General features: G+C 34.4%; 1 protein-coding gene across 1 annotated transcript in view; it reads right to left on the bottom strand.

Moving 5' to 3' along the window:
• Window positions 1–15,345, bottom strand: part of NCAM2 (neural cell adhesion molecule 2) — a 289,809-nt gene that overhangs the window by 47,516 nt on the left and 226,948 nt on the right. The window contains exon 15 of the mRNA XM_004371382.1: window positions 5,667–5,847. Coding sequence (XP_004371439.1) covers window positions 5,667–5,847 — 181 coding nt within the window. The remainder of the gene's footprint in view (window positions 1–5,666; window positions 5,848–15,345) is intronic.

Genomic DNA, 15,345 nt, shown 5'->3' with positions numbered 1-15,345 from the left:
CCACATACGAAAAAAACATTATAGAGGGTCAACGTTAATGTTTATTCCGACATTAGTTCTGCCATTGATTATTTACATGTGAATAGCTTAGTAATTTTTAATGAAAACGTAATTTGTAAAAGTCACTCATTATTCCAATGTGCTACCAGTAAATTCACAGTACTACTTTAAATATCAGTTTATCATTTTCTACAACATTTGATGGTCATTTTTTTTGCTATCATAATTTCTTGGAATAGGTATTTAATAAAGTTATGTCAGTATACACTAAAACTACATATACACACAATAAAAATTTGTAATAACAATAGATTCTAAAGCATTAACTCGAGATGGTCATTAGCACACTCTAGACATATGCTATTGAGAAAATAACAACGTTAAAAAAAGGATCATGAAAATAATTCATAGACTACTTTTTCATTATGTGCCAACTCAAAAAATATTGCTGTGGGTATAATCAATAGTTAGGTTTGACTGAGAATTCCATACAGTCAGTGTGAAATTCTCCCAATTAATTTAACTTTAATTTTACCACCATTTTAGAATTACTCTAATCTATATTTAAAAGGACCACATACATTTTAGTATTTGCCTTGTGCTTGGATGTTTTGTTTTCTATTCGAATTAAGTTACACAGAGGTAAAAGGGTATACTAGTATTGTCTGGAACTAGAGTGAATGTCATCACAGTAATTATACTCTAGAAGTTCATTAAAAAGCCCACAAAAATGAATATTAACTGACATTTCTTAGCAATACAATGTTAGGTGGTGATTTATATCATGTCTTTATTAGCCTGTTAAATTTGAAAAAAAAAAAAAAAACTATTATAGATAGATTACATGTTTGATTCCAGAAGACAGAATTATTTTACTATCAGATGTTAAGAAAGTAAGAATGGAATTGTTTATCATCAAATTATAATGATAATGTTAAAATTAGAAATGTCTTCAATCCATAGTAACTATAGGAGCAAAAGGAATCCATTAATAAAAGATATTAAAGTCTTTCTCTGGTTAAATACAAACAGCAACAAACATGTTTTAAGCCAAAAGAGATGGTGGAGAATGTATTTCCAAAACACATTTATTTACCTCCAATAATTTTTTAAAATATGAGATTATATCCAATTTGGTAATTATTTTTAATCATTTAAACTACAGAACAAATCAATACATGCCACCTTATCAGCCGCTCTAGTTCCATCGTTTTGTAATCATTTTAATAAGCATTAATTTGCCATTACTACCCAATATTTCCATTGTTTATAAGATGAGATGGAATTATGCTCTATGAATATTCCAAATGACAATGTGGTCGTGATCTAGCACACTCTATTACTATGTAAATCAAAATTCAAAATAAGCACATCTTATTAAGAAGTAAAAATAAGAAAATATTCAAAAATTAGCCCAAAATATCTTTGTTAATAAGAATTATAGTAACTTATGAAGAAATACAGCATCCAGTGGTTAAGAGCTTAGCTGTTAACCAAAAGGTCAGCAGTTCGAATTCACCAGCCACTCCTTGGAAACCCTAAGGGCCAGATCTACTCTGTCCTATGAGTGGGAATCCACTCGATCGCAACGGGTTTGGTTTTGGGTTTACTAAGGTTTTAGACAGAAAAGCCAATATTACCAAAATAATATATATGAATGTAAGGTGAGTAAATTTAAAAACTACTGCTTCATTTCAACAAATAAATGTACTGCAGATTTAGCTATTGCCTAGAAAAAGTTAAATATCTGTTAATTCATACAAACAATGGGTTTTTAATTCAAAAGTCAATACTGGTATCCCCCGCTTTTTGCAAGTTCACTTTACAGCCAGTTTAGTTTTACGAAAGATCTAGATTGGTATCTATTTTCCCTAAAACACGAAAAATGGCTAAAATTGGAAACAGTGTTTAGTGTTTGTTTTGTTGCGAGCGTTGAAGAGGTGGCGTGCACTCCTGCAGCAAGAGTGACATTGCCAGTCTCCTTTCCCAGAAATAACACTCAGCGTCTGAGCATCAAGCTGCCATAGCTCTGAACTGTGTCTGTGAGCATGTGTGTTTTATCTTGATTTATTTTGTGCATCTGGTAGCAAGATGGGTCCAACGGTATCAGAAAAGCCTAAAAGAGCTCATAAGGGTGTTATGCTTAGCATCAAACTGGTTGTAATTAAGTGTTTCAATCATGGTAAACTTAATATAGGCTGCGTACTTATCATATAATTTCTGCTTTTACTATATGTTAGTGTTATTTTAGATTTTATATGTTATTTGGTATGATTTGGTAGGTTATTTTTTGGCTCTGGGAATGCTTATAAAGTTTTCCCATATAAATTAATGGTAATTGCTTCTTAACTTTACACCATTTTGGCTTAGGAAAAGTTTCACTGGAACACTAGACTTTCAGATAGTGGGGGAAACCTGTAATCCTCGTTTGGACATGCATATGTATGGCATGCATGCAATGTAAAAACAAATAAATAACACACAATTAACTTTTAAACTCCATTTCTTCTCAAAGTTGAATAAACAATTCAAGATCTGCTAGTTTATTACAGATAACTTACTTCAGACATTCTACTCTGCCCTATAGGGTCATTATAAGTCAGAATTGACTCAGCAGCAATGGGTATGGTTTTTGATTTTTACTTCAGGCATAAATTTTAATTTATAATATTTTATTTAAAATGAGCTGAGAAATCATATAACCATAAGGGTAGTTATGATGAAAGTTATTAATAAAATACTTTTCCCAGATTTTTATATCTATAATTTTAACTCTTACATGATTTTGTGAGTTTAAGGGTTCCCAGATCTATCATCATCACAGCCTTTAACCTTGCCTCAAGAAACTCTGTAAATCTAAATCAAACTATTCTTAAACTATAAGAGAATCAAACAGGTTCAGTTCAATATGAAAATAATTTCTTTGATGTGGCTTTTCATGAGGACTTAGCAATCAGTGGCTTCAGCCACAGCAAATTAGACATCATTTTGTGGCATTTTTATAGATAAAACCACTCCTTTATTTTTCTTTTTTACTTTTGCCAATAAGCTGCTTTGGCTTTGTGCTGGCCACCAGGGAGAGTTTAGAGGGGATGAATACTATCTCTTACCTTCCAAGGCAGGTTCCCACTGTAAGTTAGGTCTCTGTGTCTTACCCTTTCAGGGCATATTCCTGCACCAGCACACATATCTCTGAGTTGTAATAATAAATGGTAAATATAAATCTTGTTTAATGTCTGTTTCCCCTACTAGATTGTGGGGTCTTTGAGAACAGTGGCCAGTTCAATAGTTTCCACAGATGAAACCTCTGTACTCATCTCAGTGTTTATCACGTGGAACGACCCAAGAAATATCTGTGGTATGAAGTAATGAATGGACCTTAATATTGTAGAGCAGGAAGAAACTAAATTTAAACCAAAAACCCACTGCCATCCTGTTAATTCTGACTCACAGTGACACTATAGGACAGAGTAGAGCTGCCCCATGGAGTTTCCAAGGCTGTAAATCTCTATGGAAGCAAACTGCCACATCTGACATCTTTCTTCCGTGGAATGTCTGCTGGGCTCAAACTGCTGAACTTTCGCCCAGCACATGAGCACTTAACCACTTTGCCACCAGGGCTCTTTAAACTAAATTCAGAGGTGAGGAAATAAATATAAAGAGAAGTGACGTGACAAGAGCAGAGCTGGAAACAGAAACTGCAATCCTGCCTATATTCCTGCTAGGTCTTGCCCACAGCCGACTCTCAGAAATTTAAAAAAAAAAAAAGGTTTTTAGAGTAAATGCATTACACATGTTTTGGCTATTACTGTGCCTTTATGCTTATTCTTTTTTATTTTACAGTTTGTCTTTACCTATTGTTGGTTTTTATTATCAACAATTGCTTACAAAAATAGCAGGGACTCCGAGCATAGCATTAAGAAACCTGCTATTTTTTTTTTAAATATTTTGTGTTTTATCCATACATGATCTTCGAATGTTGTCTTACACTTCATAATATATTCATTTTCTTATTAACAAAATACATTATTTCCTCCAAACATTTTAACTAAATTAAACATTTAGGAGGATGGAGTACACTGTTGCATATATACTCTTTTTAGGGATTCTGACTCAATTTGAGAATCACATTTCTACATAGTTCCTTATGTCTGCACAGAGTATAATTACTACATACGTAACACATTATAATTGCAGTCATCTAATGATGTTTCAGACTCACAGGGGCCATGTACTCAACAGAGATTCAACCTGTCTGCTCTTTCTGGAACATCATCTTTTGAGAGTATCCAGTTTGTCACATGCCTTATGTAGCTCTGACACCAAACAGATCATTTAACCTCTTAAAATCATACCTGTGAAATGAGGATAACAACTATTCACTGTCTAACACATAGATGTAGAATAAAATGCGATGAAGAATGTAGAAGTACTTGGTAATTAAAAAATGCCATTACAACAGAAAATAGCCATACTATTTCTAGAAGCTCCCAACTTCCTAATTTTAAATTATGATTGATAGCATATAAATGGGCAACACGAACAAAAATATTAACTACTTTTAAATCTTAGAACCAAAGACAATATTTTTAAATCAAAGGGTTAAGCCTATAAAGCTACTTTGAATTTTAAACAACTGGTACACGATAGAACAAAATCATAATAATGAGATTAATATCAATTTGCAATTACAAGATGGTTAACTATCATGACGGACCTGCTGACCTGACACATTTTATTTCTTTTCCAGACTCAAAAATAGTATGTACCAATACTGAAATTCTATTATAATAAGACATAGACTGTGTTTATGAATTAATATGCCTTATATGTATGTATATATATACATATAGATGAGATTTACAATAAATATTAACGAATGGTACTTAAAGAAAAATTAATATGACAACTTATTAACAGGGTGATTTAGAACCAGGATAAATTTTTGCATCTTTATCTCTATGGTATTTCTCTGAAAACATATTTAATATTCTTTCTACAGACTTTGATAACATAACTAACACGTGATAATGTTAGCACTATTACCTAATAAAAGTAGAATCTATCAAATGTAGAAGCACATTAGCAGTGCAATATGAATACCAACCGAGAGTATCCTGCCAGGATGTGAGCCTCCTTGAAACTCTGGAGATAGCTCTCTTTGTGGAGCTGTACTTGTGGCTGTTTTTGCTTCACTGTATGATTGGTTTTATCTATCCAAAATCAACCTGCTTGGTTAGGCATGGATGAACTCATCATTATGTTTGTTCACATCTTCCCAGAAGTGGAGAAGCAGTCCCTATGTGATTGGCAGAGCTGTCTTCTTCACAAAAGTTTCTTCTGGTATCCAAACAAAATCCCCAGGTCTACCTTCATCAGTCACTCCTACCTTCCATCCTCTCCCTCAGTTCATCCTTTCTCTACCTCCTCTGCCACTGAAGCTGCCAAAGTGTATTTTACAAATTAAGCAATATACCATAGCAAGACAGACTGGGAGACCTTGACTATGACATGTCATAATAAGCATGGTTAGAACAACAAATACACTGCAATTTATAACATTTTTTTTCCAATATTAAGAAAAAATCCGTAAGGGTTGTAAAAAAAGATGATGTCATATTTATTTTCGGCCTTATAAAGCACATTTTGCAAATAATTTTGCTTACCTTTAATAATGTTGGGCTTTGGCGGCATGTTGAACTCATAGACTGTTGGTTCAGAATATCCCAATCTGTTGGCAGCTGTAATTTGCACTTCATACCCCATTGTCCACTGTAGATGCTCCAAAATAATGTGATCTTTATTTCCCTGTACTTTTTTCTCTAGCCACTGGTCTTCCTTATCTTTCTGTAAAGGCATTAAAATATATTTTAAAAATATCCATACATTAAAGTTCTGATTTTTAAAAAATCTAATTTATCTTGGAATGGAACAAGTGGCCTTACTAATATAAAAAAAAAAAAGTAGTTTTCTCATGCAGAGGGATAAATGAAGTTGCTATGTAAATGAAGTCACTATTCTTTCTAGCATAATTCAATAATAAATGTAATGTTCATACTGGTTAATGAGTAATGATTTTATAATTAAACTTGAAACCTTGATGGTTTAGCAGTTGGTAATTCTCCTCCATTAAGTTTTTAATTTTTTTCCCCATCTTGCATATATCAGTTTGGTTTTTGGCCCCTTTGTTGATTTTTAACAGTTATGTGAAGAGGCCACGCTATGCAGAGTCCTGGTGGTACAGTGGTTAAGAGCCTGCTGCTAACCAAAATGTCAGCAGTTCAAATCCACCAGCTGCTCTTTGGAAACCCTATGGGGCAGTTCTGCTGTGTCCTATAAGGTCACTATGAGTTGGAATCGACTCGACAGCATCAGGTCAGATTTACATGAAAAGGAAAGATTAAACACATATAGGGAAGGAGTATAATATATGCATTAAAATAATTGCCAGAGATTATTGTTAAAGACTCTTGAGAAGTTAAGAAAAAAAAAAAAGATAACGTGTCTTGCAAATAAAGTTTAGATATTATTTATACCAGTATTTGTTTTAGTCCTAAGATATTTTATGACTCATAAAAACAACAACATACAAGTGGTAATTGTTACCTGTTAAATAGGTCATCAGAACAGGAGTATAAAAGCTTGCTATCTATCCTCACGCATTCTACATTTCTAATTTATTTGACTCTTTACTAAAATAAATGGCTTGAATATTTAATTTTTTTGAATACATCTTTATTTAAAAGAAGTTGTGATTACTAACATTAACACAGAAAAATAAATTGATGTAATATGATGAATGAAACTACCTAAAGCAATGTAATTATCCAGTTGTACCATATGATAACCAGGTAAACACGTGTAAATCTCGTAACTTCTCTACCTCATTTCCCTCTTCTCTATAACAGACATGATGGTAGAAGGCGCCTGTTGGCTTCCACGAGAAAGCAATGAAGAAAAGAGTAAATTTCTTTTCCCAGAGCCTAAGGCATCATAACCACTTAACCATGTCAGCTATTATTAGGAGGTAATTATTTCCTTAATAAAATGTGGAGATAAAATAATAATTACTCTAGAATCATGTATCTAATAATCTGTCATTGTGATTACAAATCACACTTCCTAAAGTATAACCCGTTGCCATTGAGTTGATTCCGACTCATACTGACCTTGTAGGACAGAGTAGGGATTCCAAGGAGCAGCCTAACGCTTAACCACTGTGCCACCAAGGCTTCTTCTAGAGATATAGTTAGAAATAAACTTAGCCTGGCTACACTCACTTAGATAGATAGATGGAAGACAGACAGATAGACAGAGACACAGACAGATAGATAGATAGATAAAGACAGATAGAAAGAAGATAGTTTTATTTTTTTAAAACTTAGAGCTCATCCCAGTATTATTTATGGTGAGCCAAAATCATATGTTTCTTTGACTATAAAGAATAACAATATTTTTAGAGACTTGGGCAATAATTGAGGGCTTACTCTCTGAAATCAGATGGCAGAACTTAAATCTATGATTACATTAAGTAGATGGAATTACAAATTGAACTTTCCTTCAGAAATGACAGGAATATATTATGGTTTTGATATCACAATATTTTCCTATTTTAGTGTTTTTTGGTGCCACAGAACTTTTCTTACAAAATAGATCAGTATGACTGACTTATTTCATCTAAAACCGAAAATATGAGCACCTCTAATGATGCCACGGATTTTGGACAAGCACTTAAAAGTTCTATAAACAAGAGGCACTTGCCTTGCCTTTTGAACTTATAAACTGATGTATTTTTCAAACTGCCCTATTGCCCGGTACTAGTTAAGGTGTTAACAGGTTTAGTGAAAGGGTTACGGGAAGACTGAGAATTGACTGGGCAACAGGGATTGTAACTTGTCCAAGACACTAAATGACTAGCAAAGTTAAGAAATGATACTAGGCTTGCTATGGCAATGCCATAGACAACTGTTCCAAACAGCCGCTGTTTCCCTAAAACATTCTTTCTTTATTCACTAATTTATCAAGTATTCATTCAGCCCTTGCTGGGTGTTGGGGCTGTGTTCTGGAAACCGTAAAGACAACAGTGGAGGAGACACATGGAACACTCTCATCTTGAAGTGGAAGAACTAGCTCAGAAGAAAGACACGAGTTCTCTCAAGTCCATTGTATTTTCTAGGTGTCATGGAAGGTATGGACAACTGAATTTGCAAACTATAATATCAGAGGACAGTTACCAGGGAACAGGTAACAAGGAGCCCTAACAGAGGCCGGGGGCCAAACAGGCCTCCTCTGAGGAGGTGATGTTATCCTCGCTAGAAATGCTTTAACATGCTCCAGTGCCATGTTTTTTTTTGTTTTTGTTTTTTTAAATTTGTTATAACTCAATTAATTAAAAAGTATAATTCACAGATACTTACACACAAAAAAGAAAAAAAAAACACAATGAGAACCTCAGAAAAATGCACAACCACTGTGAGATACAAAAACAGATGCTGTAGACTCATTGTTTCAACTAAATTTTAAAACACTGCATTAGTGTTCATGCAAAAAATAATAATAATAACAATAATGATAATAATAAGGCTTAAGGAAACCTCACTCTAAAATAAATTTTAGATTATATATGACATACATACATAAACACACAAATAAAGTAGCATATAATACTTATGTATTGTGTGTACACACACACACACACATACAGAAAAGAGAGGCTGAGAGAAGCAGAGATACTGAAGAATTAGATAAGCACAAGAACAAAACAAGGCAGTAGAGACCTTGTGCTCCCGTGGCCCTCCCCGTGGCCCCAGATATCCAGTATATTCTATGGAACTCTGAAGTGCTTTGTTTGAGTTGCTATTTTTTGTGGAAATCTATGAAGGAGTTGAGTTTTGCTTTGGTCCTGACTGGAGATACTAATGTCAGAGCCAATGACTGAGCAGACAGCTGAGTTCTGGATTACCTGAGGATAAAATTTAGTCTCCTGAGAGATGAACAGATTCCATATCCTTGAGGTAATCTTCCAAAAATACTATTTCTGGAAAATGAGCTTTAATAAGTATTGGGCATTTGAGGTGTAACTTCTGACAGGTACTAGACATACAATCTCTGTGCATTAACAATCATTTAACTGTTAACAGTTAAAACCCTTAGCCTAATAAACTAAAAGTCACTTTATCATTTTATGTAGTTGAACTGATGGCATAAAGAAACAAGGCTAATTCTAATATTTTTTCCAGAAATCAATTTTATTTTCTCTTCAACATTAGACAAGGAGGCTTTTTAATCCCTTAATTGCTATTCCTAGGGAATAGGACAAAAATTAAAGTGGGTGTTACCAAATTCTTCCCTGAGGCATCAAAATCTCAATTATGCATTTATAGAGTGCCTAACTCACGAAATTTAACTTCCTAGGGGACGATTTAAGATAATCTAGTTGCAAAATGTTCCCCTAGGTCACTTAATGAGATGATTTGCTGAATACGGCTATTATTAACAAGCCAATTAAATATCGAAGGGCAGCTACTGAGGAAAAAAAAAAAAGGTCATTTTGCTTTGGTATAGTTTCTCTTAAGCAATTGTTTTTGTCAGAAAATAGATAGCAAGGCCACTTGAAAATTTAGAGCCATCATTAAGAGTGATTCTAACGTCATAAAATCAGCATATGGGGGAATATTTATTATCTGTATGGGGGGAGAGTGGAGAGAAAGTGAGGGGGTCTTGGTTTTCTTATTTGTAGAGTGCCTCTCAACACTGTTATTCTTACTACAAGTCCATTGCATTTTATAGGTGTCATGGAACGTACGGACACCTGAATTTGCAAACTATGAGAGGACAGTAGCGTAAGCAAGCTTGTACTGATGAGATGGATGTTGAGGTTCTTCTGACTCCCGTGTTCTATGATTTAAGATTCTGTGTTCCAGTGTGAGGGAGCTCCTGGTTCCTGAAGTTTTTTGATAGCAGAGTCTAGTTAGGGACTACCTGGAGGATCTTACAGAAGTCATCAGAATTCTCTAAAGCTCAGTTCTACTCTGAACATAAAGGAGGTGATTTACCATCCTGGATATATATGGGAAAAGAAAAAAAAAAGGTATTCCACTGAGATTTGGAAAGATGCAAAGTTTAAATGTTTTTAGCAGAGTGTCAGATTGTAATCTCTTTCTATTATCCTAACTGATTCAGACTGCTTTTGTTCCATGTCGTTCAGCTGGTTAAAATTTTGTAAACTGTGCCTTACAGAATCCATTCCTGATCTCCATCACACACACACACACACACACACACACACACACACTTCTTTAGGGGAGAAAAAAAGTACTTACATATTTTCTATTCATCACACCCATTAAAACTTGCAGTGCAAAGTCCTACCCCTCTTATTCATCATTTCACGTTTATTGATTTATTTATAGGACTTTTTATGATAGCAAAATATGGGCTAATTTATTTATTAATCACTTCATTGATGCATTTTTTCACTCAAACAATGAGTAGTTTATACTATACTATTAATACAAAGATGAATAAAACTCATTTGCTTCTGTCACAGCAGAGGAAAATTACTGAAATCTTAGTTCTCTTTAATATCTGTAGCCACTCATTGTTTGAAAACATTTCAAAACTTTAATTATTTTAGATAGGTTTCAATCTACAGACCTAGATATAATCAACTAGGAATTAAGTTCTCTCAACAACCACAACTTAATGTTATTTATTATTTTAATATCCTTTTCAAAATTAGCTTTTCTTTTCTTACAGCCATTGAGACTCCAAATAACTTTTTAAGAACAGTTATCACTTAGAGACCTGTGCAATAAGCACATCTGCTAGTCTCTAAAATACCTCCTTAAAAATTTATTTAAAAATAGGTACCTTTTTAAAAAAAAAAAAAATTCTTCTTAGCTCAGGAAAATTATTTTATGTGCCAGCACTAAGAGATAGTTATGATCCCATAGCTAGCACCAAATTAGATGGAAATAGTGAAAAACTCATGGAAGCACGTAAAAAACTATTTATTAAATTACATGGAGCTATATTGACACCACAAGTACTAAGCAGATGTAAAATATTCTATATTCAAAATAACTTCTTGCATTTTCCATATACCATATAAGATTAATATGCTTGTCTTTATTCTCCAAATACATTGTTTAATCTTACTGACTTCTTGTTAGAGGAGTTAATTTTCATGAAGAGTCCATAGAGACAACTAATTCTCCTTTTATTGCTCTAGTCCTGTTCTGAGAAATTCTGTCTTCTTAATTGGGTGAGTGAATTAAGTCATGCACTCTATTTCAGGATAACACAGGATAATCTGTGCTTCCTGGTTCATAGGCTATAGGACATTATATTCTCTCTGTATTATGATAGAACTAGTCATTTTTTTTTCCAGTGAAACCCAGGTTTAAACGCTTAGATTCAGTCTGCTAGAAACTAATGAGGAACATATTATCTCAATTTTATTCTTCCTAGAGTATAAAAGACATAGTCTGTACAGGGGAATTGAAAAACGGGGCAAAAGAAGCAATCAAGTGAAAATCATAAGAGCGTTCCTGTTATAGATTGAATTGTGTCTCCCACAGATATGTGTTGTAAATAATAACTTGATACCTGTGGTTATAATTCCATTTGGGAATGAGTTTTCTTTGCTATGTTAATGAGACAGGATTAGGGTAGGGTATGTCTTGAGGGAATCTCTTTTGAGGTATAAAAGGAGCAGATTAAGCAGGGAAGCAAAGAAGCTGAGGTGGAGGAATAGAGATGCCAAGCCACATGATTGCCCAGGGGCAGAAACTTGGAAGAGACAAGGGCCTTCCTCCAGAGTCCACAGAGAGAGAAAGCCCTCCCCTAGAGCCAGCACCCTCAATTCAGCCTTCTAGCCTCCTAAACGTCGAGAAAATAAATTTGTTTGTTAAAGCCACCCACTTGTGGTATTGTAGTATTTCTGTTATAGTAGCGCTAGACAACTAAGACAATTCCCTATTTTCTGGATTCCCCTATGTTTTTTTTCCCTATAAAAAGCACAAAACCGAACCCGTCGCTATCTAGTGGATTCTGACTCAGTGATGCTATAGGACAGAGTAGAACTGCCTCATAGGGTTTCCAAGGAGCAGCTGGTGGATTAGAACTGCTGAACTTTTGGATACCAGCCTTAGCTCTTAACCACTGTGCCACGAGGGCTTTTCCATAGAGGTTATCAATTAAAAAATGTATTGCATATATCTAAATTAATTGTCAAGTTACTACACTGCAGTTTATTCCACTGTGAAATTCATGCAGTTTGGAAATTAATAGAGGAAGTGGTTTAGAATCATACAAAAAGAACAGATGGTCAAGAACTTTTTTGAAATAGTTAATATTTCAATACAAGTACAGAATATCAAGGCAAATGGTGCTATAAATATTTAGCTACCAAATCTTTTTGAATATGATGCTTGCTACTGTGAAATATAATCTCTTGAAAATGAAAATGTGGAGAAAAATATTCCATTCTGAGATGGGCTATTGTTTGGCTACAACAATATAAGTTTTTATTGAATCATGGACTCTCTAATCGTACCTGCAGTGCATGATTTTAGGAGGATAGTGGAGGCAGAGAAGGCAGTGGGCAGAAAAACAAGGATATGAAGAGGATTTTAATAAGTTCCCTAGGCTGCGTAAAATTGCTTGCACTCCACTGCTAACCTAAAGGTTGGTGGTTCGAACCCACCCAGCAGTACTGCAAAAGATAGGTCTGGCAAACTGCTTCCCTTGAGATTACAACCAAGAAAATCCTATGGAGCAGTTCTACTCTGTAACGTTTGGGGCCACCGTGAATCAGAATTGACTAGACAGGCACTAACAACAACAACAGAGTATTTTAGGTGTTGAAGTGGTAGGCATGCCATCATATGGCATGGTGAAACAGAAAAGGGCTGCGATGGCTGCATCTGGAGGCACAGGAGCTGGGAGTGTGTTAAGGTCAGACGGGAGAGTAGCTGAAGGGTTGATATAATCTCCACAGGCAGATTCTTATTCAGCCCCTCTGCTGTAAAACTATGTTTATACAGTCTTACATTCTGATACCCACCTTGACAAGTCACTCAAATTCTCTAAGGTTCAGTTAGCCCCCCAAAATGTGAGAAAGTATCACTTTATGTTTGATTAATTGTAAATTAAAAAAAAGAAGTTTTCAAGAAAGAGCAATGCTTTCTTTCTTTACTGAAGATAAAATTTGTGGCTCCATTTTTCTCTAAGACTGAGCCAACCTTTTGGACAGTATCATATTAGCTATGTGCAATGGTAAATTTTTTTGATGACCATTATATAAACTAAAATTTATCAAATTTTAGTAGTCTTATTATGCTTACCAGTTTACCAGTTGCAATTGTGTTGAAATTGATTCATGATGACCCAATGCATATCAGAGAACTTTGCTCCGTAGGGTTTTCAATGAGCAATTTTTTGGAACTAGATCTCCATGCCTTTCTTCCTGGAGTCTCTGTGTAGACTTGGAACCTCCAACCTTTCAGTTAGCAGCCAAACTCATTCACCACCCAGGGACTGTTTTCTGATTACTAGTGATATAATAATTGGCCATTGAGTTTTCTTTTTTTATGAACTATTTGTATCTGTTGACCCTCTTTGGTAATTTCTTATTAGATTTTTGTCTGTTTGTTATTGATTTTTAGCTTTTATATATCCGGTATATCAATCCTTACTTGTTTGTACCCATATGTATTTCACAAAAAATTTTTTAAAAGATTAATTCTGATCCACATTAAAGACATCAAAATAAATTAGAAGTGAGTTTAAGTAGTACTTTTTAAGTTAAAAAAAACTTGTATCTAGATGAAATTCACAAATATCTAAAATGTCATTATTTCCATTTTGTGAATCTAGTTGGTTCTCAGTAGATTTAATGTTAGTCTGGGGAGTATTGTCCGGTTTCAACAATAGTTAGGGTCCAGGGATGCTAAATATCCTACAATGGGTGGTGGAGTGCTGTTTTTGTCGTTGTTGTTATTAGGTGCCGTTGAGTCAGTTCTGACTCATAGCAACCCTATAGGACAGAGTAGAACTGCCCCATAGGGCTTCCAAGGAGCACCTGGTGGATTTGAACTGCTGACCTTTTGGTTAGCCGTCGAGATCTTAACCATTACACCATCAGGGTTCCAGCAGAGTGCTGGATAACCAAATATATTGTGACACCCAACATGGCAGTAGCGTGCATTATTTTGCAGCATAGGATTGGTGACAGATAGCCATTAAGATACTAAATAAAGATAATCAGATTAGTAATTTGTGGCAGGCCCCATTGTTTAGCTGACTTAACTCCCCATCTGCCCTGTTAAAAAGAAGACAGAATCAGCTGAAATAGACGATTGCCCTTTATGCCCTTTAAACTATTTTCAAATTCTGAATGTGGATATGAAGTGACAAAATGAACTGCATGAGAATAAAGGCCAAGATGCTAAAAATGAAATAACAGAGAGAAAAACAATTTGGATGTCTGATGGTATTGTTTATCTGATGCTCTAGCTTTAGATTGCCTAAAACCAAAGATTTTTCATGGTAAGAAAAAGAAAAAAAACAAACTTCTTGTTTTAAGACCCACCAGCCATGTTTCCTCTTATCTCCAGTCCAAAACTACTTTTTAATGGAGTTACAATACATGCTAATTTCATGAGAAAAATCTATATAAAAATTACTGACCACTTTCTGGAAATAACATAATAATGGTTTTTTTCATGAGTGAATTTGTAATGTTACCTGTTGGATTTATCGTAAATATTTTGAGAAAGGTACATGCTATGCACAGTCATGTTCTTTTTAGTTACTGAACTTCATTTTATCATAAGTGGAAATAGAAATCTAGCTGAAAATGTCACAGTATTTCTGAAATATAAATGTTTTATTAAAAAAACCCACTAATCTGTAAGATATGATAAAGAGCATAAGAAATAATAAATATTTGCTATCATAAATTCAAATGAACAATAACATTTGAAATGAATATAGCATTTGTGTTATTTCCCATACAATTCTTTAGAAAGGACAAGGCAAAACATTTTCCAGTTTTAGGTAATTGTAGACATAAAATATGTTCATCACGGGATTTTATTGGGGTTCCCTACAAAATTTTACCATCTAGTTCCATTTTTTACCATAAAGTCTACTGGTCGCAAATGTGGGCTGCAAGCTATGTGGAAGGCCTGTTATCCCAGTTTCAATAAATTCATCATTGCATTCAGGCCTACTTCCCTTAGAAAGTCTTTCCCCATTTTAAAGAATTTCCATATGGGCAACTGCCAATGGCCAAGAAACCTGGCTTGAGTGGTATGAAGCTATCAAGTTCACTGACAT

This window comes from Trichechus manatus, unplaced genomic scaffold (genome assembly GCF_000243295.1).
Source record: "Trichechus manatus latirostris isolate Lorelei unplaced genomic scaffold, TriManLat1.0 scaffold00012, whole genome shotgun sequence".
In the NCBI taxonomy this organism is placed as follows: domain Eukaryota; kingdom Metazoa; phylum Chordata; class Mammalia; order Sirenia; family Trichechidae; genus Trichechus; species Trichechus manatus.
This window is presented reverse-complemented; position numbering and strand designations above follow the sequence as displayed.